The following is a 27,281-nucleotide window of genomic DNA, read 5'->3' as shown; positions in this document are numbered from 1 at the left end:
GGAGGCGCCCTGACCGCGGCGGCCCAGAAACACGGCCCTCGGGAGACAAAGTCTGCGTCCCAGCGGGGCCGCGCGACACTGGCGAACCCCACGCGAGCGCCTGCGGACCCCACGCGAGCGCCTCCGCCGCGATATCGCCCCTTTAAGCGGCTCGCGCCCGGAATTGGCTGCGCGGGGGAGGTGGGGCGGCGAGCGGCGACGTCACGGCCCCGCCCACTCGCTATATAGTGAGGCGGCGACGGCGGCCGAGTGCGAGTGGGAAACGCTAGTGGGAAACGCTAGTGGGAGCGGGTGGCCGGCGAGCGGCGAGGCGCCTGCGCGGTGTCCGGGCCCCTGAGCCCGCGGCGCTGAGACAGCCGGGACGGACATGCGCGGGAGGGCGCCGTGGGGCAGCCGCGGCTTCGCTGGGGTAAGGGGCCTGCGGGCTGGGGGGGACGGCGCCGCGTCCCTCAGGGCTCCGGGCGGCTCACTACGCGGGGCGGGTCTCCGGGGCGCGGAGAGGGTCGCCTGGCGCAGAGTCTCCAGGGACGGAGGGAGGGGCCGGCCCGGGGCGCCGGGGCGCCGGGGACGCAGCTCCGGGAGCGGCGAGCCGAGGTCCTGCGTCCGCGGGCTGGCGGCGGCCTCGGGGTCTTTCCTCCTCCCGCTGGGGGCTGCGCTAGTCTGGTCCGCACCGCGCGCCCGCAAGCTCTGTCCTGGGAGCTGCGGGGGGCCGGGATCGGCGCCGGTTCTGACCCGCGGTTCTTCTGCCTAGTCTCGGCGACGACGGTCATCCCCAGTCGGTGTTCTTAATTCATCCGAGCAGCCCCGCGCCCTCCCCCCCCCCTCCTCCCAGGAACGTGCTTCTTTGCTGTGAAGGTCCTAAATGCAGCCTCAGATGGAAGGAACTGCAGAATTCTGTGTTCGAAACGACAACACTTATTGGCCAGTTCTTGTGTGTGTACGTGTGTGTTTATATGTATATCATAGTCTTATACAAATTAGATGACTCCTTTACCAGGATTGATACTGGATTGGTGCTTGCGAAGTCTATATTAAGATTTCGTCATTGCTCGAAAGAAACCAGTGTCTTACCTGATAAAAAAATATGAGTAGAGTGTTAGTCATAAACGTAAGTGCAATCAGAATAGAGACTGTAGCTTTAAAAGAGATGTGTTGGTGACTTTAGGTGCACCTGCAACACAGGTAGGGCAGGACTGGTTTCTAGGCAACTGTCGGGGGTGAAGAAAGGTGAGGTTAAATGCCTTTCCCCCCCACTTCTGGAGAACAAGTGTTCTACAAAGTTTCAGGCTTTTATAAATCTGTTAAGAATGCAACGGGGATACGTTTGTTCAGGAGACTGAAGCATCTAAATAAGTTCACCATATCTAGTTTTGCCTTCTTTTTTAAACTGCATTTCTTTCGTTTTCTTTTTTTTTTTTTAATCTTTACTGGAATTATATAGTTGTAAGTGAAGTTTTCCTTAAACAAAGGCATTTTGGTACTCATTTCAGAAAATGACCAAATTTTGCGAAGACCAAAATAAAAGAAGTCGGTTCCTTGTTAACAGGCCGACTATGATTGGTTATCAGTATGTTATCAATCAAGCTTTTTCCCAGGTATTAGCAAATTTGAAGAGAAATACATATGGGTTTTAGCATGGAGTTCAGACACTGTTCATCATTGCCTTCACTTCATACAGAGGTTTCCTTTTCAGCTGTGTGTTCTTGTGGACACTCACTGGTAGGTGGGAGAGGTCTGGGAGTAATAATTTATAACCTAACAGATGTTAGACTGTAAACTCCTTAAGGGTAGGAACCCTGCCTTGCACAACTTCTGTCTTATGCAGCTTTGCACATAGTTGATGACTGATAAATAATTGCAGGAAAGCATATTTTACATTTTAAAGCTCAGCAGGATAGGACCAGTCGCTGATAAATTTCGGGAAGCAAATCTGTTGTTGTTGGTTTTTAATGGCCGTTATGAAATGTCTGAATTATTCATATTTTGGGCAGATAGGGAAAACCACTGTCGTGATGCACTGGGTTTCCTACTTTCGGTTCACAGTCGATTCTAGTTGCTCTTTCTGTGAGATTTAATTATACTGTAGACTTGAGTTTTTGTGTGAAAATAACTGCTGCTCCTCAGAGGAGCCAGATAATATTTCCTTTCTGCTAATAGTAATGGTAGCTTTTAAAAGCAAGTCACCTGGGACTTCCCTGGTGGTCCAGTGGATAAGACTCCGCACTCCCAGTGCAGGGGGCCCGGGTTCTATCCCTGGTCAGGGAGCTAGATCCCGCGTGCATGCTGCAACTAAGAAGCCCGCATGTTGCAACTAAAGATCCCACGTGCCGCAGCTAAGAGCTGGCACAGCCAAAAAAAAAAAAAATCAAGTCACCTAAATTACAGGTGCAATCTAACATGCTTGAAACTGACTTGAATGTCTACATACCGTGAGGTTGCTTTCAAAAGGTGACCAGAGGAGGGGAAAGGTGGTGCCAGGGGTAATTCCAGGAATTGGAATGTCACAGACTCCCGCCACGGAGGGAGTCTGCTCTTAAGCTAAATGCATTTGAGTGGGTACCTCATCATCAGGATTTCTGTAGCATCCTTTGGTGCTGGTGTTTGGCCATGCGTTATAAAAGCTGATCGGGATAACTCACCAGGTAAACGAAATCCAGTTGTGGCATTCTGGCATTATTCGCACAGTATAAACATGCTTTGTAAAGAGAGGTAAAACTGGTGAGTTTTGGGGTTCTGAACATACGTTACTAGCTTAAATACAGAAGTTCGTTTTAAGGTAGGGGGAAGTTAATGTGGGATTCAGATTTCAGAAAAGGAAAAAGGATTCTGTGATTTGGAGTCCTCGTTTATACTTGAATCCAATTCTTTATACCATAAAATTGGGCAGTATTACCGAAAGGCCATTGAATATATTTTTTAAATGTGGGGCTCTGGATACACGACGTAGCCCTTTTCAACTCCAAAGTGCCGTGATTCAACAAAAGATTACAGTTTAACAGAGGAAACAGTAGGAAGGTCAGGACGAGAAGACATTGTCCAAAAGCTCTTGTTAAAGACCCCCAGAATATGAAACTCGATGAGTCACAGATTGGGATTTGAAAATACTGTTCCTCTCTGCACGGAATGCTCTTCTCCTGACCCTTCTCATGGCTGCCTTTTGTTTCATCGTTTAGATTCAAATTTGAAAAGTCACCTGAGAGAAGCCTTCCCTAGCCACCTGTGTGAACAGGTTCTCCTGCCTCCTTGCCCTCTCCTGTTCTCCGCTCATTCCCTTGGAAGTGACCACAATCGGAAATAGGGCGCTTACCTCTGACCTCTCTCCTCGCTAGACTGAACCTTAGTCAGCACCACCTAGCGTCGTATGTAGTCCAGGATAAGCATCCATCCGATAACTATTTGTGAAAATAATGAAGCCCTGCCCTCTAAAAACCAGTGAGCCAAATGCATGAGCTGAGTTCAGTCTTCTCTGCGCAGCTGACCAGCGCTTGGGTCCTGTCCTTTGTGTCAGTTTCTCCATCTGTAACCAGGAATGTCAGGAGGAGAAACGTGGCTGTCGCCTGAAATGAAGACACTCTAGAAAGGAGAGGTGGTGAAAGTGTACTGGGGAAAATGCTAGATTACCGGGCAGAAGAGCCGCGATGGCCCTTTGCCAACAGGAAGATGCGTAACCTCACTTCATTTCCTCCTCTGCAAAATGGCGACTATAATCCCTGCCTCCTCTTACAGGGATGCCTTGGGGATCAAGTGAGATAACATGTTAGAAAGTGTTTTGTCATCTGTGGACCGCTTTCCAAATACAAGATATTTTATCATTAAATTCTGGATTTTACAATAGAGCCTGATTATCATGCCCCACAGGGATCCGTGCTGGGAGTGGATTAAAAGGAGGCCCCTTGGGTATATGTAGGGACCCCTTTTTACGGGTGGAGACAGACCCGCGTATATCAAATACCATCTTGTAACGGGTTATATCATGGTGGGGCATCCACGTGTCCCTGAAAGTTGATGGTTTCAAAGAACTGTTTGAAGTGGTCACAGAATATCAGACTGATAACCCACCCTTTCCAGAGGATACATAGGACAGACCTGCAAGTAATAACTTGTACAGGAGAAGTTGAGGGAGTTGAAGTATAATAGGAACTTTCATAGGCTAAAGGTTGCCCAAGAAAAAACTATTACCAGGCAGCGAAGCCCCAGGACAGTCTGTCTGAACCACCCTGAAACCTTGAGCATCGTACTGGGTCAGATCTTCCCCCGGTTTAATTAAGAGCTTGGAGAGCCGTGTGGTGTGTGGGAAGAGCCTGGCTCAAGTCTGGGCCCCAAGTTCCTTAGCTCTGTGCTTCCGGTTCCTGGGCTGTAAATGAGGGTGGTAATAGGCACCTACCTCCCAGGGTTGTGGAGAGGATTAAATTAGTTAATACACATAAAGCACTTGGAGCAATGCCTGTCAGATAAGTGTCCAGCGAACTAGTTATTATCCTTTCTGGGTTTCTGTTCACTGTAACAACCTCGAATTACCCATTGGGTGACTTAAACGCTCATTAATTAAATTTGAAGTTTTAGACTCGCTTCCTATCATTAGACTATTGTGCTCATTGTCCTTAAAATTTGAATAGAAATCACGTATCTTTCACAATTAGAAATCTACCGTGTGTATGTCTAAAAGGAATAATGTTTTTCCATCCAGTGTGTCTTTGTGTTCAGCTGATGCTAGTGCTGTGTAGGAAGAGGACAAAGGACAAAAGAATCCATTCCTGCTGTGGGGCGTTTCTGCTCTGTCACCAAAGCCGTGTAGGAGACTGAGGGAATCCAGAGGCTGTCGGTGACCACGGTAGTGGAGGAATACGTTTTCTGTTGGCTTGCCATTTCTTAAAATACTTAGCTGGAGAATATTCTGAATTATTTCAGAGCTTAGGTCACCTAGCTTTGACCGCCACAGTGTGAAGATCAAACATTTTCCTGGTTGCCGTGGTTTTTCCCAGCTACAAATGGGCCATCATGGGCCAGGTGCAGGGCTGCAGGAGGACAAAACGTCCATCCCCACCACACTGGGCCACATGCACATCTTCACTGAAACCACTGAGTTTAGTTACGTGTTACTAACTTCAGATAACACACTTTTAAGCCATCTGGGCATTTAACGCAGCGGCTGTCGATGCTTCCACAGTAGCGGGGCACTCTCCTACCTTGCTGCCCCTCCTCCCTTCCCCCAGATCATGCCTATTAAAGTGAAATCCGAGAAAAACCCTGAATTAGGGCCTGTGATTTTTGAAGAATCTTCTGCTTTTAGTAAATCGGCTCAGGCCACACAACACTGTAGCGATCATAAACACTGAATGTGTTAGGTGAATGTCAAATAAGTTTTCTCCTTTTATTAACGGAAATTAAAATCCTGTAAAAGAGCTAACCTGAGCGTTCAGTGCAGATCGCTTGGCCACCAGTGCTGTAGACACTAATCACAGTAAAAATAGTGAGGTGTGGTTTTGTTTTCTTTGCTTTTTCATTTTCCCGAAGGTGATTATTTTAGGCATCTTCAAAATGAAAGATGAGTTGGTTTACTTGGGGAGGGTCTAAAATCATGGTATTTGTCATGGTCTTAAGTCAGTTTCTTTTCGCAAATTTTGGCTGTGAATATAGTTACCTTATATCTCCCTGGGTATGGAAATAGGTAGGTAGGTAATTGTTATATGCAGCTGAGAAGACCATTTATCACCCTGAATAAACAGAAATCAGGTTCTTAAACCAGATTGAAAGAAGGAAATTACATCACACTTTTAAATAAGGAAGCACTGGGCAGAACTGGATGAGTTGTGTGACAAAAATGTGCCCCTCCCCCTCTCATGGATTGCCTCTGAGATTTATTAATGAGATCTGTGGCCAGGTAAGCCTATCTAGGTTATTGTCTCAAGGTAGCCTGGTTTTTAAAGAATAGTCTCAAAGAGGCTATCCTCAAGCAAAAGGCATGTGGTTTCACCTATTTGATAAAAAATGTGCAATGTGCTTTCGGGTGTAACCCTTTTTTTTTTTTTTTTTTTTTAAGGAAAATGACCTTAAATTTAGCAGCAAAAACACAGGAGGTGCGTTACCATCCAGAAGAGAGGAGAAGGTGAAGTTCACTGTTTCTAGAAAGCATCCCCTGATTGCTTTAAGTAGACATTTAGTAACAGATGCCAGTTGGTAAGGTTACATTGTTAACCATTTAAGCTTCTAATTTTTTTACCCAGTCTCAAACTGTCCACTTTGGATTTTGGAAATGAATTGAGTGAAAATTCCTTGCTGGCTACCTGTCCTAGGCTTGTTCCGTTATAATTGGGCAATGTCAGCAAATGTTAAGTTTATCCCTTATAACACACCTGTGTTCTTCCCCTTCTTCACTGGTTTGTATTCTAAATTACATAAATCTTTCATGTAATTACTTTTTTAAAAATGAGATGAATATTTTCTCAAAATCCACTTACTAAGTATGTGTCAGAAATGAATGAGGTCAGGATCTGTTGGGGCGGTGGGAGTGCTGTCCTAGAAAGTTAGGCTGATAGAAGGGGACCAGGGGCACAGAATAACCGGAGCCCTGGACATCCTCCTCTGGCTTCTCCCAAGGGAGCGGGTTCATGGAGAGGGTGGCCCTGAAGCAATTGATTCCTAACAGCGATTTGGGGAAAGGAGAAGCAAGAGCTTGAGAGAGGTAGATGGGGGCCTCGTTGTGAAGGCCTTCAATGCCAGACCGAGCAGCTTGCACTGAGCAGCCCTTGAAGACTTGGACGAGGTTGGAGCAGTGGGAGATGAGGAACAGTGATCTGGTGTGCAGGGTGGGTGGGGACTTTCAGACCCGAGGCAGATCTGGACGGAAGGAAGATAGGTTTGAGAAACAGCGTCGTAATAAGCTGTGGACCTTGGCGATTGAAGGTACATCTGCTGTAACTCAGGTTAAAAATGGTGCCTTTCGGAGACGTGTGATCTGCTTAGACTGTGAACTGGTTTGGGAAGGGGGAGGGGATGTGCAGTGGGTGACAGGAGGCTTTTGGTTAGTAAAGTTGGAGATGCCGGGGGACCATCCGACTGGAAAGGTAATCACCAGACAATAGGAAATGCAAAGTGGAGGCTTGCGCCTGGGCTGGACTCGGGTTTCGGGAAGCTGTCAATGTAGAGTTGAAGCCCTAGAGGGGGATGAGAACTCCAGGCAGCGCCGGGTTGTAAGGAGAGAAAGTAAAGGGACAGCCTCAAGAAACAAATGGCTTTAGGGGTTTTGTTTTGTTTTGTTTTCCTTGAATTAAAAAAAAAAAAGTGATGTGAACAGGAAAAAGTAGTTCACACCTGGGATGGGTATTTAACAGCATTTTTGACACATAGGCTAAAAATTAGTTCATGTATTTTAGAAAAGTTACTATGCCCAAGGTTATTGAGACCCTGGTCTATATACCAGGCTGAGTGGATTCATATCAGCTTTCGTATTGTTTGCATTTCATCACACAATGCCATCTTGGACTTATAGGTCCTGGTTTTCCCACGTAGGTATCTTTTTTTTTTTTTTTTTACTTTTTCCACGTAGGTATCTTTTTGCAGCCGTTTTCCTAATGAATTGTAAGGTAGAGCTAGTTTTACAGTTATAAGGGAACAAACTTCGAAACACGGCAGCATCAGTTAAATTTCACTTGAGCGCCGTGTTTCTTTTTGACTCGAGGTTGACCAAATTGATTGACTTTTTTTTTTTTTTTTTTTACAGAGGAGTATACATATTGAATACTTCCAGAGTTTTGAAAGAGGCATACAAGAATTCCAGGTGGTTGAGTTTACAACCTGAGGAACACACTTTAAAAGTTTGCTTCCAGACCCCCTGCAGGTTCCCTTTTTTGAGTCTACAGTTGGGAGTTATTTTCCAGAAGAAGAGAGCACACAGTGACACTGCCCTGGGAGCTCCCTGTGCGAGCCAGTGGGAAGTTTGGACAGTTTCATAACATGGCCCATTCACAATTCCCCATTGAAATGTAGAGGCAGGTCACCTTCGATGAATGCACAAAGACACTATTGTGGTCACAAGCGAGCTGCCTCAGTGAACACAATTCTTTTTATACTAAAAAAAAAAATAAGTTTTTTTTTTCTTAAGAAAGCTAACAAGGAGGTGATGGAAACAATGACCGAAAAATAACTTTTTCTAGAACGTGTACATAATGTTAAGGGACCACTGAAATGGAAGTCCAGAATTCCGAGGTCATTTCAAGCAGAGGCGATGGTTACACAATCACCCTGTTGAAAGCGAAGATTTAGATGGCATTCGGAGGCCGACCCACAGTAATTACTGGTAGTTCTTGCTGGCCTGCAGACAGGTGAGGGCTGGGCCTTCGCCATCCCCTGCAGCACTTTCCTGTAATCTGGATGGGCGATCTTCAAACGTGTGCTTTCAAACCAGTCAGGTACCATATTCTTCTTCCTATCTGGCCTTTCAGTTTTCTATCGCCACAGATCTGTCCCTGTCGTCCTGCCAGTGCTTGCAGATTGCTTAGAAACAGCACCCTAGACCACCAGGCAGGGACAGAGAGGGTGCGTCTAGCAATTTTTTGCTAAAGATTTTATCTTAAATTTTTCTTAGAGCTTAACTGCATTCAGGGGAAGTAAAAACACATTTGCTTTGTTCCTGATCTTAAAAACCAACCCTCAGGAACAACAAAAAAAGACCTCCCAATAACTTAGATTTCTGAAATGATGGGTTCCCCCCCCCCTTCTTAATCACCTATCTTTAGGGACCGATGAAAGAAAGATAAAGCTTGACTATTAGAAATAATATTTTAAACCTGTTGAAATCTCTGCCTAGTATATGAAAACAGCTGACTTCGGGAGAGTAAAAAGCTGAGAAGGGCTGATCGGACGCCGTCCTCCTTTGTCACTGAAGCATTAACTGTCTGCATTCCTTTTTACGTGAAAAAAAATGAATCATAAACATTTGCAGAGTACTTTTTTAGACCCTCAGCTTTAAAAAAAACAAAAAATAAACCCTATGCCTTACATATTGTATACATTCAGTTGATGCTGGCAATACTAATAGATGGCGTTGTACAAACGTTCACTTACTGAGCACCTGCTAACGGTCAGGTGGTGATAATTAATGAGTGGGGCGCAGCCTCTCTCCTGAGCTCACAGTCTTGTAGGGGGTGACGGATTTGACCCTGAAACAAAACTCTGACCTGTGTGCCCCTCCCCCAGCACAGCACCCATCTCACTCGTCTTGTGTCACCCACAGTCCTCAGCACGGCACCCAGCTCTCGGTTTGTGCGAAAATACTTGCCAAGAGGATGAGAAAGCGTTAGAAAGTGTATGTACACGTCGCACAAGGGGTCAATGTGACACGGAGACTTGACAAGTGACGTGCTCACCTTATTCTAAGCAGACATGCGTATCTGAAGACAGGGCAGACGTGGACGCTAAAAACGAATACACCGCGGTAATGAATACGGAAGATGGGGACTGGGGACTCCAGACACATCTGACGAGGGGGCGGAGGGGTCTGAAGGTGAGGAACTGCTGGGTTAAGAAAACTGTGATCCATGCCTCGCAGCTAGGCAGGACAGACATAAATTACTAGGCACTTCACAGGGGAGAATGTGGAGAATGCAGTCTTCAGTTTGCCTTTAAAAGGGAGGATGCTATCCAGGTCTCTGCCGAAGCCAGTCACCGTGCAGAACTTGATTTCCACGGGAGAATGGAAATGAGTATCTTCATATGTAACGAGTTCTTTTTTCTCGCAAAAGTAGTAACTGGAGAATTCGTCTTCCCGGGGCCCACCCCGAGATACAGAATCCAAGTAAATGCTGGGCTTGTGGGGTTGGTTATCAGGGGCCGAGTGTAGACTCTCCTGCTTCATCAAAGCGTTGGGTCTTAGAGAATATTAGTGTTGCAGATTGGAACCCAGTAATTTCTGAAATTACTTGTGTAGCTCGGGGGTCGGGGTGGGATGAGCTCCACTCTCAACACAACCACACACTGGAAGGTCCGTGTGTGTGCTCTGGCGGGTGAGGCCGCTGTGTTGTGCCACTGTCAGCGTGCAGGACCTCTGCCTCGGCTGGCAACGGTCTGTTTCCCATTGGCTGAAAGCATCTCACATCCTGGATTAGTACCCCCGCCCCCCAAAAAAGACTTATAATGTCTACATTTACGTACCCTCGTGAAAAGTTAAGAGCTAGGTAACATAAAAATGGAAGAACTGGGCTTCCCTGGTGGCGCAGTGGTTGAGAGTCCGCCTGCCGATGCAGGGGACGCGGGTTCGTGCCCCGGTCCGGGAAGATCCCGCATGCCGCGGAGCGGCTGGGCCCGTGAGCCATGGCCACTGAGCCTGCGCGTCCGGAGCCTGTGCTCCGCAACGGGAGAGGCCACAGCAATGAGAGGCCCGCGTACCGCAAAAAAAAAAAAAAAAAAAAAATGGAAGAACTGAGTGGAAGTCGGTCGTGGAACGTTTCTATTCCACAGCCCCCGAAATTCTCTCACCGTGGCGAGTTGCGCGTGTTTCGGGATTGTTCCCTTTACTCTCTCCTCTGTATCCCCTCTAGGAAATGAAAGCCACTGGCTGACCACACATCCCTCCCTGGGCTTCACGAGTTTTAAGACTTCCCAGAATAAGGCACAATGTCCATGGCCGGAGTCGCTGCTCAGGAGATCAGAGTCCCGTTAAAAACCGGGTTTCTGCACGATGGCCAAGCCCTGGGGAGCCTGAAGGCCTGCTGGGGGGGCCGCGGCGAGTTTGAGAAGTAAGTGCAGGACGTGGGGCCGCTGGAGCCTGAGTGTGTGACGTCCGAGTGAGGGCGGGGACGCGATTGCTGCCTGTTTGTCACCAAGGTGTCTGTCCTTTCCTTTCAGCGACTTTTTGAACATCGACCCCATAACCATGGCCTACAGTCTGAACTCGACGGCGGAGCACCTAACATCCATAGGTATGTGTCCTGAAAGCCCAAGCGCCCCTGGCACTGGGGGAGGAGGGTGGTGGCAGCCCCTCGCGTGAGCTTGGCCTCCAGCGTTATTTGCTAAATGAGGGAACGACCTGAGCTGTTTCCGACAGGAGCCAGTCCCCTAGTGGCGACAGATTCTGAAGCTAAGCGTGTTCTTAGCCGCCTTTGCACCTCAGCCTGAGTCACTGGGACTCCCTCCCCGTGGGGGTGTGAGCTTCTAAAGGCGTCCCAGCGATGAGACATAATAACTTTCAGTAACCCCAGACAGGATCTCTCTTCTTCCTGACGAGCCTCGAATGCCTGTTTGAAAGTGACAAAGCGGTATAAGTGTTGACAAAAACTTAGAAGAGTGTGTGTATGTTAGTCCTTCTAACGTGAACCTGGTGTTCCTTAGATTTTTGCCAAGGGCTGCTTGTCCCATCGCAGGCGAGTCTCTGGCTCGCGGTATCGCAAGGGGCCTGGTGAGGCTCTGTCCTATCTCAGGGCCACCCTGAGTGTGCTGTGTGGTCCACCTCTCAAAGGGCCAGGTTGGTGCAGGCTGGCACTCGCGTAAGTTACATGCTGCTGGCCTTCTGTGGATTCTGCACACGTCACGGAACTTGTCTGGGGCGTGTGGGTATGCACCGCGCACACGTCCAAGGCAGATAGAAGAGGTCATTTGTTCTTTGAACCAGATCAGGTGCGTTCCCCACCTCCGGGCCCTAATTACGCCCGTGGTGCTTGCCTGGGTGTGCTCGGCGTTCCAGCGGCTGGGTGTTTGGCCAGGAGCGACCCGGCAGAAGGTGGCAGGAGCGCGGGCAGCTGAGGGCGAGCGTGGTCGATCTTGGGTAACCTCTCGGGTTCCTTCCAGGGCGCGCTTCCAGGTCTGCTCCGATGAACGGCAGCCACTTTCCGGAGCACGGCCCCTCCGCCAAGTCTCGCCTGCCCCCTCTCATCATCCCCCCGAGTGAAGGCTGGGGGCAGCAGGAGGAGGGTCGGGTGGCGTGTGGATTGAAGAAGCTGGCAGTGAACGGGGTCTGTGCCTCCACGCCCCCGCTCACCCCCATCAAGACGCCCCCGTCCCTCTTCCCTGGCGTGGCTCCCTGCGAGCGGGGCTCTAGGCCCCTGCCACCACTGCCCATCTCCGAAGACCTCTCCCTGGACGAGACGGACTGCGAGGTCGAGTTCCTGACCAGCTCGGACACGGACTTCCTTCTAGAAGACTGCGCGATCTCCGAGTTCAGAGCCGACGGCCCTGGCAGGCGCAGCTTCCGAGGGTGCGGACAGATCAACTATGCGTATTTCGATACCCCGGCCGTCTCGGCCGCGGATCTCAGCCAGGCGCACGACCAGGCTGCCGAGGGGACGAGTGCCAACCCCCCTCTGCCCCAGGCCCACCGGAGACTGAGGAGGTCTCACTCAGGCCCCGCAGGGTCCTTTAACAAGCCGGCCATCAGGATCTCCAGCTACGTGCACAGGGCTTCTCCCAACTCCGATGACGACAAGCCCGAGGTGCCCCCCCGGGTCCCCATCCCTCCCCGGCCGGCCAAGCCGGACTACAGAAGGTGGTCGGCCGAAGTCACTTCCAGCACCTACAGCGACGAGGACAGGCCCCCCAAAGTCCCGCCGAGAGAACCCTTGTCCCGGAGTAACTCCCGCACCCCGAGCCCCAAAAGTCTCCCGTCTTACCTCAACGGGGTCATGCCCCCCACGCAGAGCTTTGCCCCCGACCCCAAGTATGTGAGCAGCAAAGCCCTGCAGAGACAGCACAGCGAGGGGGCCACCGGTAAGGTGCCCTGCATCCTGCCCATCATTGAAAACGGGAAGAAGGTGAGCTCAACCCATTATTACCTGCTCCCCGAGAGGCCGCCCTACCTGGACAAATACGAAAAGTTCTTTAGGGAAGCAGAAGAGACACACGCGAGCACCCCCATCCAGCCCTTCCCTGCCGACGGTGGCGTCTTTTCGGCCCCAGAAAAGCTGGACTTGAGACCAAGAGTGGATCTGGCAGGCCACGTGAAGCGCAGACATTTCTCCTACGTGGTTTCCCCTTAGACCCTGGGTCCTGGCTCAGCAGAGGTGCCGCAGCAGCCAGCGGTTCTCCTGCAGTTCTCCAGCCTGATGGTGGTTCCCAGGAAGACGGGGCAGGTCGCAGGGTCAGAGAGTCGAACTGTCTGTCTTAAAGAGAAGGGTTTAGAGGGTCGTGAGGTGCTGCCTTGCTGAGCATCCCTGACTGTGTTAGTGGTGGAGAAAAGTCTGCTCAAGTCTGTGATTTAAAGATGTGATGCGGGAAGGAAGGATGGGGACATTTCTGTACGTACTCACGTTATGCACCCGTACCTACACTTGTGGTAAAATCGTAGATCCTAGTTGCAAGTTAACCAAGTAGTTGCTATCTTAGAGTAATATATATTTAGAATAATAAAAACTAAAGCTGGAGGATGGCTCCTGATAGACTGAAAATTGAGCACATGGAAGAGAATACAGAATACGGTATTGTTTAGATCAAAATCATTTAAAAAAAAACAAAAAAACTATTTCTGCTTACTAAGTTTGAGGATTTCTGGCTCTGAGGCCTGTTCTGTTTTGTCTCATTCATTCATCTTTGCAAGCAGTTTTTCCATGGAGGGCAGGGCATTCGTTCTTTCCGTGATTTAACCTGCCTCGTTCAAGTCATCCCAAGACCTAAATCCTTTAGGTCTTGCTTTCTGGTCTGTTGAGGGGAGGGATGGCCACATATTTGGTACCGTATTCTCACCTGTCCGTGTCTCACATCTTGAAAAATGGGAAGGTAACAGAATTAGTCAATCATTTTTCCTTACCATTCCTGCTGTATTCTACCCCCCACCCCCACCCCACCCCGAAACACAGGGCGCTCGGGGGGAAAGCAAATTGAACTCTTCGCCAGTGTTGAGGATGTCAGTTGAAGCAATAATGAAACAGCAATGCGGTTGAGAGGATCTGTGTGGGGACGTGTGTCTTTTTGTTTTGTTTGTTTCTTGTTTTTTTGTCTTGGGTTTTTTTCCCTCCCCTTTTTTAGACTGTATAAATAAACGAATACAACACAAGCTGGCCTTGTGTTGCTGGTTCCTCTTCAGTATTTCCTGGGGATTGTTTGCTTTTTAAGTAAAACACTTCTGACCAACAGCCCAGTATGTCTTAAGAGCAGAGGTCACCTCAGCACCTGCTTTGGAGACTCTCACAGTCGGCTGCTCCGCTCGGAGAGCTCACATTCCCATTTTCACAAGCTTCGCTGTATTTATCTCGTGTAGGGCCGCACAAAGGAGATGGTGCTCAGTAACAGAAGTACCTTACTGCGATGTTCTTCATATTAAACAAGCTGTTTACAGTTTAAACTGCTGAGTGATGTTATTTGAGTTATTTAAAGCTTATATTTTAGTATGAACTAAATGAAGGTTAAAACATGCTTTAGAAAAATGCACTGATTTCTGCATTTATGTGTACAGTATTGGACAAAGGATTTTATTCATGTTTGTTGCATTATTTTGAATATTGTCTTTTCATTTTAATAAAGTTATAATACTTATTTATGACACCGTGAATAATGTTTCTTGCCTACACTCTTATAAAATTTTGTGTCTCGAGGGAGGGGGAGGAGAGGTGTAAAAAAAAAAAATTTGTGTCTCGAGTAATATGACAACATGACCGTTTTTAAGCACAAGGGCAGGTTTTTAAGCAGTCCAACATAGGCTTGAAATTTACCACCATTCCCTAAAATGACAAACGATTTAAGCAATGTACATTTAGGTAGTATACAGACAGTGAAAACGAGCCGTTTGTATGTATCTATAACAATTAAGAAGGTGCATCTGAATTGATGCTGGTTCGTTGCTGTGGAAACAGGTTCCTTCTGGGTAGGGGCGTCCCCATCAAAGGGGCTCTAACAGGAAGCAGCCAGCTCTGACATGGACCTGATGTGACGCACTTTGAGTTTGAGGACTAGGTCTGGGTTGCCCTGGGCCCTTGGGGAGGCTCTGCTTCTTGCTTGATGCAAGGCCACCAAAGGAAGCCCAGCCTGCCCTGGCTTCTCATTGAGTCATAGGTTTGGGAGGCAGGAGGAGGCTGGGATGCCGTCGGGGAGGGTGCCTGTCCGGTGTCGCCTGGTCCTTTGCCTGTTCACCTCCCTTTCCTCTGCCCTGTCGCTGAAATCCAGCTGCCTGCCGTCCCCCGCCCCCGGCCCTCGACACTCCCCAGCTTCCTGGGTGACGGCAAAGCTCTCCATGACTTTAACTGCACCCCTGCCTGTGCTTGGTTCCTTCCAGAGTAAGGAGTGAGGACTCGGAAATGGAATATCTGGGCTGAAAGTCCAACTCCAGCTCTTTCTAATGACGTGTTGGGCAGATTCTTCGAAATCTCTGTACCTCAGTTTTCTCATTGGTAAAACCGGGGGAGAGGGTGACAACTACGATCGGGAATTATCTGTGACAACTGCGTATAAACCAGTAGCTGGTACACAGTGAGGGCCCCGTCTGTGGATTGATTTCATCCTCACCCCACAAGTTGGGCGTTATTTCTGGCAATTGACAGATGAAGAAATGGGTTTGAGGAGTTCCTCCAACAGACGTTTGTTGAATAACTACCAAGTGCTAGATCCTCGGAAAACACACCCAGGCCCTTACGGAATTTGAAGCAGTACCTAGTGACCATTTGTGATAAACGCTGGAAAGGAATGAACAGTGGTGGTGACAGAATGACAAAAGGGCCCCCACCTCTCTGAGGTGATGAGATCTGAAGGGAGGGAATCTGAGCCGAAGGAAGCACAGTGAACTGGGAGGCCCAGGACGGGGACCGCAAGGCTGGAGGGAAGCTGGGCATTCGCCAGGGGCCGGAAGTTACCCAGCGAGAGCAACAACGGGGAAGGGTAGCGGATGCCACTCAAAGGTCTAAGCAGGGGATGGATGGGATGGGATGTGTTTCGAGAAGACCAAGGGCTGTTGCATGCAGAACGGATTGGAAAGGGGGAGGCTTCAGAACAGAGGCTGTCAGAACTGAGATACGAGTGTCCGGCGGTGGAGACGGAGAAACACTGGCTTTGAAGATACTTGGAGGCAGAAATAGCAGGTGGTGATCTCAGGTGGGAGGCAGACCCAGGTGTGTGGCCCGGGCCGCTGTGCCTGTCCCCCGGGGGCTCCTGATCACGGCACTGACACCGCACCATGTGCAGCTCGTAGTTTTTGCCTGTTTTTCCCACTCCACTGCCTTTTCTTTGTACTGTGGTCAAGACCATCTTTAATTCATTGCGTACTTGCTTCCCTCTCACCTTCATGTTGTTCCTTGATTTTGCGAGACTATTATCTTTTCCTGTTTCTTCCTGGCCGGTGCCACTAGTGACCAGAACGCTATCCATAGCACCGCTTGCCAACTCAGTCCTTGGCCAGCACACAGAGCAGATGGAATTCTAAGCGCTCCCCTGGCCCAGGGCAGCCCTGGGCCTGTTCTCTTAGTGTTGATAAGACCGTTACGGGCGAGGAGATAGCCGGCTCTCAGCTGCCACTGAATGCACTGTTGAGTCCTCACTTAAAGACGGGCCTTACCTAGTTAACAAAGCTCTGGCCTAAAGTCGGGAAGTGCAGGCTCATCTCAACCTCCCACATCCTCCAGGAAGGATTCCCTGAGCGTCCCTTCCCCATCAACGGGAGACCACAGCAGAGCAGGGCCCAGCCCTATGCAAACAGAAGGAATTTATTATGAGGGACCGTTTCATGGCAGAAAGCAGAAGCTAAGTTCAAGAGGACTCCTTTGTTAAGTCAACCCAAAATCTGGATAATATTAAATTCCAAGCCTCTTTAGGCTGCGATAATCAAGTATGCCTTGCCGATCTTACTAAATTCCACATTCTAATGGAAGTTTAATCTTGTTTATGCGTTGCTTATTTCTCTTTAGGTCTCAAGGGATGTCTTAACTGTGTTATGAAAAGATCTTTTAAAAGGGTGTTTCTTCAATGCTAGGGGCCCTAGTCAAAACAACAGAGCCATAGATTTTTCTAGAGCAATTCATAGTCGGAGAAAAGAGAACTACATCCACCTACTGGTTTAAGAATCAAAATATATATTAAACTATTCTCTATTTTAGTTCTTTTTAAAAATTTTTTATTCATTTTATTTTTTGGCTGTACTGCATGGCTTGCGGGATCTTAGTTCCCCAACCAGGGATCGAAACCCGTGTCCCCTGCAGTGGAAACACGGAGTCTTAACCACTGGACCGCCAGGGAAGTCCCTCTATTTTAGTTCTTAATTTCATCACATAATTTATTATATTAGGGTATATGGAGACATTTTCTTAAAAATAAGCTCCTAGCATGGTTATTTCATACATAGCTTTGTTTTTGTTTTTGACTTTTCGTTTTGAGATTAATTATAGATTCAAAAGTTTCAAAAACAGTACAGAGAGGTCCCCTGTACCCATTACTCAGATTTCCCCGATGATAACATATAATCATAGTCCATAATCAAAGCCAGGAGATTGACATTGCCACAACACACACACACACACACACACACACACACACACACACACACACACACATATACAGTATTTTATTCAGCAATAGTTACTATCAAAATGGACTTAGGGCCTACTTTGTAAAATTAACTTAGAAATTCATTTCAGCATTCTGTTAGGCATTTTGTGAAAAGCTAATAAAACTTTAAAACTATGTTGCCGTGTAAAAATATCTACACTATGGTAACAGCAACTGAGAAGATAAAACTGACTCAGGTTGGTTCTGACCTGCCAAGATTTTCCACAAGATTAATTTGCATTAGCTCTAGTAAAGATGTTACTTCAAACTTTGAGGATTCTTGAATGATTTTTCCTTTAAAGGCCTTCGGATAGACAGACTGAGGTTCCACACCTTTGAATCTGAATCGTGTAACAAACCAGGAGGCAAACTGTGAATTTCCAATCCAGTACTAAAGCTTGGGAGTGGGGGGCATGGTGGTGGTATGGATTCTTGTTTTTAAGAAAATAAGCTTAGGTCAAACTAAGATACACTCAGAGACTGGTTTGCTTTGCAGACTAGACCATTTGAAAAACGTTCTGACCCTTTTCCTCTCCACATTTGAATCATACACCTTTTAAGAGAAGTTTTGGTGTTTTATTTGGAAAGTAGAGAGAGGAGAGAATAGGGCAGAAGGTTCAAGTGTATCCGAAATCAGCTAGCCTGATTGTACTAAGCGAAACAATGTAACTGAAGCATGTCTAATGCAATCTGAGGGTGTGAATTTTCATGCTTGCTTTTCACTTGAATGTATCAAACTTCAAGATACTTCTACCTAAGCAGCCCAGATGTGTTACTAGAGCATGTTTAGACAGGCTCACCTCGGCTTTCACGTGATCTGCCCAGAATTCAGTGGCAAAGGTAGGTATAGTGTTTACGTTTTCCAGCACCTGCAGAAATGCTTTCACATCAGAGCAGCCCTTGACGGCCCTTTGCTTCTCAGGCCCATGGCCACCTGGCAGGGCCGCAGGTGGGGTTTGGGATGGAGAGGGGGCTGGGGATGGTTGGGAAGGTTTTCCCTGCCTAGAAAGAGAGCTGCTGGCAGGCCATTGGGCTTACACGTGCCTCCACTATGCCGTCATCCTTCACCCTGCGATCCCATCAAATGGCCTGGAACCCAAAGCAAGCCCACCCGTAGCAAGTTCTCTAAAACAGCATCCATGATGGCACGTAAATCTTCTCTTCCTCCCTCCCCCAACCAAAGTAAAAGGGGGAACCGAGGGGTTATAACCAAGGGACTGGTCCTTGGGAACGTACGAGCATTCGTCATCTTGAACTCTGTGCCCCGATGGGAAAAGGCAGCGCCTTCATTCCTTGGAAATAACTTTGGATCCATGTCAAATAAACATCTTAATCACATGCTTCTTGCATGTTTCCTCATTTCGCAGTTATGAGGGATTAGCCCAGCGCCTCCCCTGGGACCGCGTGACTTTTGTACACTCCCCTCTTGTGTAAGGCTGGATGAGTCTGTCTGTCAGGCCTGAGCTCTGAGTGGCCCTGGGCTCAGCACACAGGAAGCTGTATTTTGCCTGTGCCAACTCCTCGGCCGTGCTGAAGTTCTTGCAGGCACTAGTGTCCTGTACACAGTTTTCTACCTAGTAACCGATCACAGCTCTTGGCTAAGCAGAAGCCGGGGCCGGATCCTGAGGTTCAGGGAGACCTGGGAGCCCGGCTCAGCGCACCCACAGCAGCCCACATGCATGATAAGACCTGTCTGAGTATCGCCCCGGCCTGGGAGGCTCTAATTACACGTCTGGGGCTCGCAGGAGCCCAGGTGGCCCGGCTCACAAGATCCCAGAACTGTGAAGATAGCACGGGCACAGTTCTCACTGCCTGGGCAGCCAGATCAGGGAGGCTTCTCTGAGCCCCGTGCGTCATTTCAATACGAATTATGACAACCGCCTTCCAAAGACAACAGTCCATTTACCCAGGCGGCTCTTCTGCAAGCACTGCCACAATTTTATCCTCCCATCAAGGTTTCAGGCTCTACCTTCCTGGTCTTTCCAGTTCAACTTTCCACCTGCCCCCTTACTGGCACAGCAGAAAACTGCTGGGCATCGCGGCAGAGTCAGTGCAAAAAAGCACAATATCGAGGCCCCAGGCAGCCGTGTTCCCCCCACTCAAGGTAGCTTTGGCCTGAGAGGTGGCTCGCGGATGCCACTTTGACTGATTGAACCTGTTCCTGCATTTCCCTGACCGTGTTAACAGTCACCAGTTATCAGAAACGTGCCCTTTGCCAGTGGCGGTGCTGGGCACACGGAGATCTTGCGTGAAGCTACCAGCATCTGCCTTACAACCAAGCGACCTGGTTCAAAAGAAAAGATGCTTGGGACTTCCCTGACGGTCCAGTGGTTGGGACTCCGTTCTTCCACTGCGGGGGGTGGGGGTGGGGGGGGGCGGCGGGTTCGATCCCTGGTTGGGGAACTAGGATCCTGCATGCCGCGTGGTATGGCCAAAAAAAAAAAAGAAGAAAAGAAAAAGGACACTTGTACGGAGCCGCGCGAGAAAGTCACTGTCACTGGGACCAAAATCCTGATTTGGCACACGTCAGAGGCTCATTGAGGAAAGAAAGGTGTGTCATGGGAGCAGGTAACACAACAGGTGTTCAACCTGTCATCAGTCAGCTGTGTGGGAGGATTTTGTGGACAGCAGCCAGAAATCTGTTTTTATTTTTGTTTTCGAGGCTAGTTTTTTTTTTTTTTCTTCCAAGCTTACTGGATGCTGAATCGGTTCAGTTTTTTCCTTTTGCAAGAATCCGCACAGTTTAACGGTAATAGGTTGGCACTTATTTGGTTACTGATGAGGATCTTACAAAGAAATTGATTTACCAAACTGAAATTGTCATTTTTTATAGTTGATTTAGATGTGGTACATATATACAATGGAATATTAGCCATTAAAAAGAACAAGACAATGCCATTTGCAGCAACGTGGATGGACTTAGAGATTATCATACCGAGTGAAGTAAGTCAGACAGACTAAGACAGGTGCCATATGACGTCACGTATATGTGGAATCTAAAACAAAAGGCTACAAATGAATTTATCTACAAAACAGAATTAGAGTTACAGATGTAGAAAATAAATTTATGGTTACCGGTGGGTAAGGGGGGGAGGGATAAACTGGGAGATTGGGATTGACACATATACACTACTATATATAAAATAGACAACTAATAGAACCTCTAGTGTAGCACAGGGAACTCTACTCAATACTCTGTAATGACCTATATGGGAAAAGAATCTTAAAAAGAGTGGATATATGTATACGTATAACTGATTCACTTTGCTGTACACTTGAAATCCTCATTTTCTTTCTTTTTTAAAAAAAATTTATTTATTTTTGGCTGCATTGGGTCTTTGTTGCTGCGCGTGGGCTTTCTCTAGTTGCGGCGAGTGGGGGCTACTCTTTGTTGCGGGCTTCTCATTGCAGTGGCTTCTCTTGTTGCAGAACACGGGCTCTAGGCGCATGGGCTTCAGTAGTTGTGGCACTCGGGCTTCCGTAGTTGTGGCTTGCAGGCTTTAGAGCGCAGGCTCAGTAGTTGTGGCGTGCGGGCTTCGTTGCTCTGCAGCATGTGGGATCTTCCCGGACCAGGGCTCGAACCCGTGTGCCCTGCATTGACAGGTGGATTCCCAACCACTGCGCCCCCAGGGAAGCCCCAAATCCTCATTTTCAATGTTTTCCTCTAAAACCTGGAGTATCATCAGTCTATAGACATCTTCTATTCATGTCTTTTTTTTTTTTTTTCTTAAATCATATTCTTAATGGTTCTATGTATTCAGTAATCCTAAAAAGACAGCTTTCTGGATACAGAGTTTTCTCTGAACAGCCTTACAGGCAAAAAGAGGTGTTACCGTCCCACCCAGCGTGCATTATAATTCTGTCATTGCTTAATCCCCACCCAAATGCCCATTTCCAGCTATACAAACTCATATTATTCTTTCTGAATCATACATACATGCCACACCCTGAGTTGCACGTAAAACTTTGCTGTGTTATTTCTACATCACTGTGTCCTGACGCGAGCTGTGGCTGACTTAGAAGCCCTTGTATACTTTTCTGGACTCATTTATCACCTCAATTCCCCGTAACTGGTTCTAGGTGGGAATTTCATGGAAAGATTTTCTTCTGAAATTCTGTAGCCTAATGTTGAGGATATGTTTTCAACCCCTCTCCTGGTTGCTAATCCTGATGTCAGCAGATCTTTCTCCTTTAAGTTTGAACCTCAGCCAGGACAAGAGACACAGTATTATTCGGAGGGGTGCAGAGCCCCTACCCTGTGGTCCACAACCAGGAATGTGATGCAGGCGAGCTGCGGGGACCCATCCATGGCCCAACGCAGGTGGGCCTCCTGCCTCCCTGGTAAACATATCCTGGAGTCCCCTGAAGTCAAGAATAAACCTGGGACCTCCCTGGCGGTCCAGTGGTGAGGACTCCGCGCTCCCACTGCCGTGGGCCTGGGTTCAGTCCCTGGCTGGGGAACTAAGATCCCGCAAGCCACGCGGTGAGGCCCGCCCCCCGCCAGAAAAAAAAACACACAAAAAAACTGTAAGTAAAAACCCAAAATGTCTATTGGCATACCGGACTGTTTCAGGAATTCATGAAAGATACAGAGTAGATAGGTGTGGTTTGATGGAGAAATAGGATCAAAGGAAAAGGAAGCCTAAAATATTCACAGGCAGTGACTTCTGTGAAAGCAGTCCAAGAGTTCTGAGAAAGTTCTGTGTTTATGGAAATGGAACAGGAAGCAGCCCTGGGGCAGTAGTCAGGGTGATTATCTGGAGAACCACTTTCGGAGTATCCGCTGGCTAGCGGCTCCCACTCCCTTCCCTGTACTAAACCCGTGCCAGTGAGTGTCTGCCTCCAGGCTAGAGCATTAGTGTCCAAGAGACAGGCAAGGCCCCAGGCAGCAGGAAGTCTCTAGGTGGGATGGAAAGCCCTTCCCGATGAAGAGGAACCATCCCCACTGCACACCCTGTCAGAAGCACAGACCCTCCTCTTCCAAGCACATGTGATCAGAGCCTGGATCCACAGACAGCAGAATTGGGGGTTTTCAAACACAAATAGGAGCATAAGATTAAAAATCACCAAACATTTGAAAACCAATGAATGTCAAGAAGATCACACAACTCTATAAACAGAGACCAGCACCCATGCAAAGATTTCACAAAGTAAACAGGTGTGAAAATAATCCTCAGACACAATATTACAAGACACAAAACCAAGGTATTATGGGAAAAGTCCGAGGAACAGCAAATGAGGAGAAAAGTAAAGAGGCATTTAGAATCTGAGGAGACAGGAATAGAGAGTGCCATGAAAGAAATAATTAAAACATAATGGGGGCTTCCCTGGTGGCGCAGTGGTTGAGAGTCTGCCTGCCGATGCAGGGGACACGGGTTCGTGCCCCGGTCTGGGAGGATCCCACATGCCGCGGAGCGGCTGGGCCCGTGAGCCATGGCCGCTGGGCCTGCGCGTCCGGAGCCTGTCCTCCGCAACGGGAGGGGCCACAGCAGTGAGAGGCCCGCGTAACGCATAAAAAAAAAAAAAAAAAAAAAAAAAAACATAATGGAAGAAAATTTCCCAGATCTGAAGAAAGATACAGGTCTTCACATGGAAAGGGCCCTCGGGTGACAAAATGACTTACTTGGAAATAAGACACACCCTTACACATTTCCCAAAACTTCAGAATACCAAGAGAAAAACAAAAACAAAAAACAACACCGTTTCCAAAGGAAAATAAGCATAAAATTACCCTCAAAGAAGTAAGAATTATATGAGCCCCAGCAACATAGGACGCTGGTGGAAAATGGAGCAATGTCATCAAGGTTCTAAGAAAAAATGACTTTGAACCCAGAGTCCTTTACTCAGCCAAATTAGCATTCACGTGAAAGGTCACAGCTAAATACTTGGGGCATATAAACCTCAGGAAGTCTGTCACTCTCAGATTTGCTCCCTGAAGGAATTTCTCAAGGATTGCCACATAGCAAGACACAAAGAATCCAAGAAGGAGGTAGCTATGGTATCCAATGGGCAGTGGCAAACAGAGCAGCCATTACAGCTTATAGTGAAGTTTAAATAGTTTTTATGCATAGCTAAAAAATGAATAATAATAGAGAACTAAGATCCCGGATTAATTCAAGGAAAAGGATAATGAGAAGGGAAGTGAAAACAGACTCAGGTTTTGGTCTTTTTGGAGGAGAGGATAGAACTGATTAATTCTGGATATTATTGAATACTATTAGTGTACATTAAAAATCTAGAGGAGGGGCTTCCCTGGAGGTCCAGTGGGTAAGACTCTACGCTCCCAACGCAGGGGGCCCAGGTTTGATCCCTGGTCGGGGAACTAGGTCCTGCACGCATGCCGCAACTAAGAAGTCCGCATTCCACAACTAAAAGATCCCACGTGCCGCAACTAAGACCCGGCACAGCCTAAATAAATAAATAAGAAGTGTCAGGCTCCCTAGGAAACCATTAAAAATGAAGCTGTAAAATATAGAGAGTGGCATGGGAATTTAAAAAAAAAAAATCTAGAGGATAGGAGACGATTTCTGAAGTAGGTTCCCGCTTCTCCATTCTTTGCCCACTGAATAAAGCTTGTGCTGTTCCAGTCTCAAAAGAAAAAAATCTAGAGGGTAAGTTCCACCTCAGGTAATAGCACAGAAGCTACTGAGAGTTAGAAACTCGGGAAAAACATAAAAAACAACTAGGTGAAGGCACAGTGCCCTAGACGGAAGGAATCTCGGGGTGGTCCACCTCATCTTACAGGGCTGAAAAGACAGAAGCTGGATTTAAGGGCTGCCAGAGTAGCTGGGAATTGAGGGAGGGCAGATCCTGAAAGGAGGGAGCCCCCAGATCTCTGTAAAAATACCCCTTCAAGCCTGGGCTGACTGCTGAACCAGGTATGTATGGGTCATGCCTCCAAGGAGCCCAGTTGAAAGTGCCAAGTGGAGAGGCAGAGGACCGAGCAGAGATTTCAGGAGCTGCCCGACTGCAGACTCAGAGTTTGGAATTCAAGTCCACCCTAGTTCGAGGTGTTTGGCTTTATACTAAAACCCCAGAAAGGCCATGTTTTAGAAGTGAGGCCCACATCCCGCACTGAGGGCAAAACTGAAACAAACATACCCTAACAAAGCCTAGAACTAAGCTGCCACAGGACCAAGTTTATCTGCCAGTAATTTAACGGCCTTCTAGAACAAAGTTCATCACTTTTCAGAGGAAGTTGACAGAAACTATGTGTCTGTCATAACGTATCACCCATAATGTGCAGTGTACGATCAGAATGTATGAGACACGCAGAGAAGCAGGAGACTGCATCCCATAATCAAGAGAGAAAAGCGGACCCACAGCAAAGCCAGACACTAGAATTAGCGAAGACTCAAAAATAAGTATTATAAATATGTTAAAGATTTGACAGGAAAAGATGGATATAATGGGTGAAGGTATAGGGATGACTTTTTAGGAGCAATACAGAAACACTAAAAAAGAGCCAAATGGAAATCTTAGACCTGAAAAATGCTGTATCTGAAAGAAAAAATTTTAGGAGATTGAAAGCTGACTGGATACTGCAAAAGAAAGGATCGTAATGTGAACATAAAAACAGGTAAGTAGAAGGTGTTCAAACTACAGCACAAAAAGAAAATCGATTGGAAAATTGTCCCAAGTGGGATGGTAGAAGTTGGCTGTACACCTTCTAAAACACTTGAAGAAAAAGAAAATGAAACTGTAAGAGAATGGGCAATCCAAGAAATGGTAAGAGGAGAAATTTAATATGAAAAATCAGGGTGAAAAGCGAACATAAAAGAAGATAGCAAGAGTAAGTCAAAACATTCCAGTAATCACAAAAGGGGTATGAATTAAATTCCCATTCCCACTCTTTGGCAGAAATTGCAGCAATTTCTCTTTAGATCCATCTCCTAGAGTAATGGAAATAAAAACAAAAATAAACAAATGGGACCTAATGAAACTTGAGCTTTTGCACAGCAAAGGAAACCATAAATAAAACAAAAAGATAACCTACAGAATGGGAGAAAATATTTGCAAATGATGCAACCAACAAGGGATTAATTTCCAAAATATACAAGGAGCTCATACAGCTCAATAACAAAAAAACAAACAACCCAATAAAAAATGGGCAGAAGACCTAACAGACATTTCTCCAAAGAAATCACACAGATAGGGCTTCCCTGGTGGCGCAGTGGTTGAGAGTCCGCCTACCGATGCAGGGGACACGGGTTCGTGTCCCGGTCCGGAAAGATCCCACATGCCGCGGAGCGGCCGGGCCCGTGAGCCATGGCCGCTGAGCCTGCGCGTCCGGAGCCTGTGCTCCGCAACGGGAGAGGCCGCGACAGTGAGAGGCCCGCGTACCGCAAAAAAAAAAAAAAAAAAAAGAAAGCAAGAAAAGAAAAGAAAAAAAGAAATCACACAGATAGCCAACAGGTACATGAAAAAATGCTCAACATCACTACTTATTAGAGAAATGCAAATCAAAACTACAATGAGGTATCACCTCACTCTGGTCAGAATGGCCATCAGCAAAAAGTCTACAAATAATAAATGCTGGAGAAGGTGTAGAGAAAGAGGAGCCCTCTCGCACTGCTGGTGGGAATGTAAATTGGTGCAGCCACTATGGAGAACAGTATGGAGGTTCCTTAAAAAACTGAAAATAGAGCTACCATACGACCCAGCAATCCCACTCCTGGGCATATATCTGGAGAAAACCACAATTCAAAAAGATACCTGCACCCCAATGTTCATTGCAGCACTATTTACAATAGCCAAGACATGGAAGCAACCTATGTGTCCATCAACAGATGAATGGATAGAGAAGATGTGAGATATATACACACACACATACATACATACATACATACATACATACATACACACAATGGAATATTATTCAGCCATAAAAAAGAATGAAATAGTGCCATTTGCAGCAACATGGATAGACGTAGATATCATCACACAGAATGAAGTAAGCCAGACAAAGACAAATATATGATATTGCTTATATATGGAATCTAAAAAAAAAAGATACAGATGAACTTATTTACAAAACAGAAATAGACCCACAGACATAGAAAACAAATGTATGGTTACCAAAGGGGAAAGGGGGGTAGGGATAAATTAGGAGGTTGGGATTAATGTATACACACTACTCTATATAAAATAGATAGCCAACAAGGACAGGGAACTCTACCCCATATTTTGTAATAACCTACAAGAGAAAAGAATCTGAAAAATAATATATATGTATGTAGATATGTATGTATAACTGAATCACTGTGCTGTACACCTGAAACTAATAGGACATTGTAAATCAACCACACTTCAATAAAATAAAATTTATGTAAACAACAGCAAAAAAGATGAAGGTGACATTAAAAATAGAGACTTTCAGGGCTTCCCTGGTGGCGCAGTGGTTGAGAGTCCGCCTGCCGATGCAGGGGACACAGGTTCGTGCCCCGGTCCGGGAAGATCCCGCATGCCGCAGAGCGGCTGAGCCCGTGAGCCATGGCCGCTGAGCCTGCGTGTCCGGAGCCTGTGCTCCGCAACGGGAGAGGCCACAGCAGTGAGAGGCCCGCGTACCGCAAAAAAAAAAAAAAAAAAAAATAGAGACTTTCAGATCAACGACAACCAAATTGATATGTTATTCACAGAAGACGCACGTAAAAAGAAAGTTATATGTTAGTTGGAACTGCTTTTGAATACAAATAACAGAAACACCAACTACAGTGGCTAACAGTGGGTTTATTTTTCTTGTAGAAGTCTGGAAGCGTGTGGCTGCTGGTGTTGGTTCGTCAGTGTAGGGGTGGCATCTCAGCAGTTCTCCTGGCCCTTTCTTCATGGTC

At 47.2% G+C, this 27,281-nt stretch overlaps 1 protein-coding gene across 13 annotated transcripts; it reads left to right on the top strand.

The window, feature by feature from the left end:
- Window positions 1-234: 234 nt before the first annotated feature.
- On the top strand, window positions 235-26,009 carry ERRFI1 (ERBB receptor feedback inhibitor 1). 13 transcript variants are annotated; one of them, XM_032637105.1, is made up of 7 exons: window positions 235-409; window positions 6,041-6,106; window positions 7,721-8,408; window positions 9,233-9,502; window positions 10,536-10,733; window positions 10,843-10,916; window positions 11,782-14,464. In XM_032637105.1, the coding sequence occupies exons 5-7, from the start codon at window positions 10,612-10,614 to the stop codon at window positions 12,963-12,965; spliced, it is 1,380 nt and encodes a 459-aa protein (XP_032492996.1). In that variant the 5' UTR covers window positions 235-409; window positions 6,041-6,106; window positions 7,721-8,408; window positions 9,233-9,502; window positions 10,536-10,611; the 3' UTR covers window positions 12,966-14,464. The 13 variants fall into 13 exon arrangements, 12 of the variants coding, with proteins under 12 accessions (XP_032492996.1, XP_032493007.1, XP_032493034.1 ...); XM_032637116.1 differs by lacking the exon at window positions 6,041-6,106; XM_032637143.1 differs by lacking the exon at window positions 9,233-9,502 and having other exon boundaries at window positions 7,721-7,777.
- Window positions 26,010-27,281: the final 1,272 nt, after the last annotated feature.

The sequence above is a fragment of the Phocoena sinus genome, chromosome 1, assembly GCF_008692025.1.
Source record: "Phocoena sinus isolate mPhoSin1 chromosome 1, mPhoSin1.pri, whole genome shotgun sequence".
Taxonomy (NCBI): domain Eukaryota; kingdom Metazoa; phylum Chordata; class Mammalia; order Artiodactyla; family Phocoenidae; genus Phocoena; species Phocoena sinus.
Note: the sequence above shows the minus strand (reverse complement) of the source record. Positions and strands in the feature narration are given on the sequence as shown.

What these genes read in the sequence shown, in the direction of transcription:
- ERRFI1 (XM_032637068.1), top strand. Translation starts at nt 10,612, where the DNA reads ATGTCCATGGCCGGAGTCGCTGCTCAGGAGATCAGAGTCCCGTTAAAA. An exon ending in GGCCGCGGCGAGTTTGAGAA is followed by an intron (nt 10,734 to 10,842) that starts GTAAGTGCAGGA and finishes CTTTCCTTTCAG; the next exon opens with CGACTTTTTGAACATCGACC. An exon ending in GGAGCACCTAACATCCATAG is followed by an intron (nt 10,917 to 11,781) that starts GTATGTGTCCTG and finishes GGTTCCTTCCAG; the next exon opens with GGCGCGCTTCCAGGTCTGCT.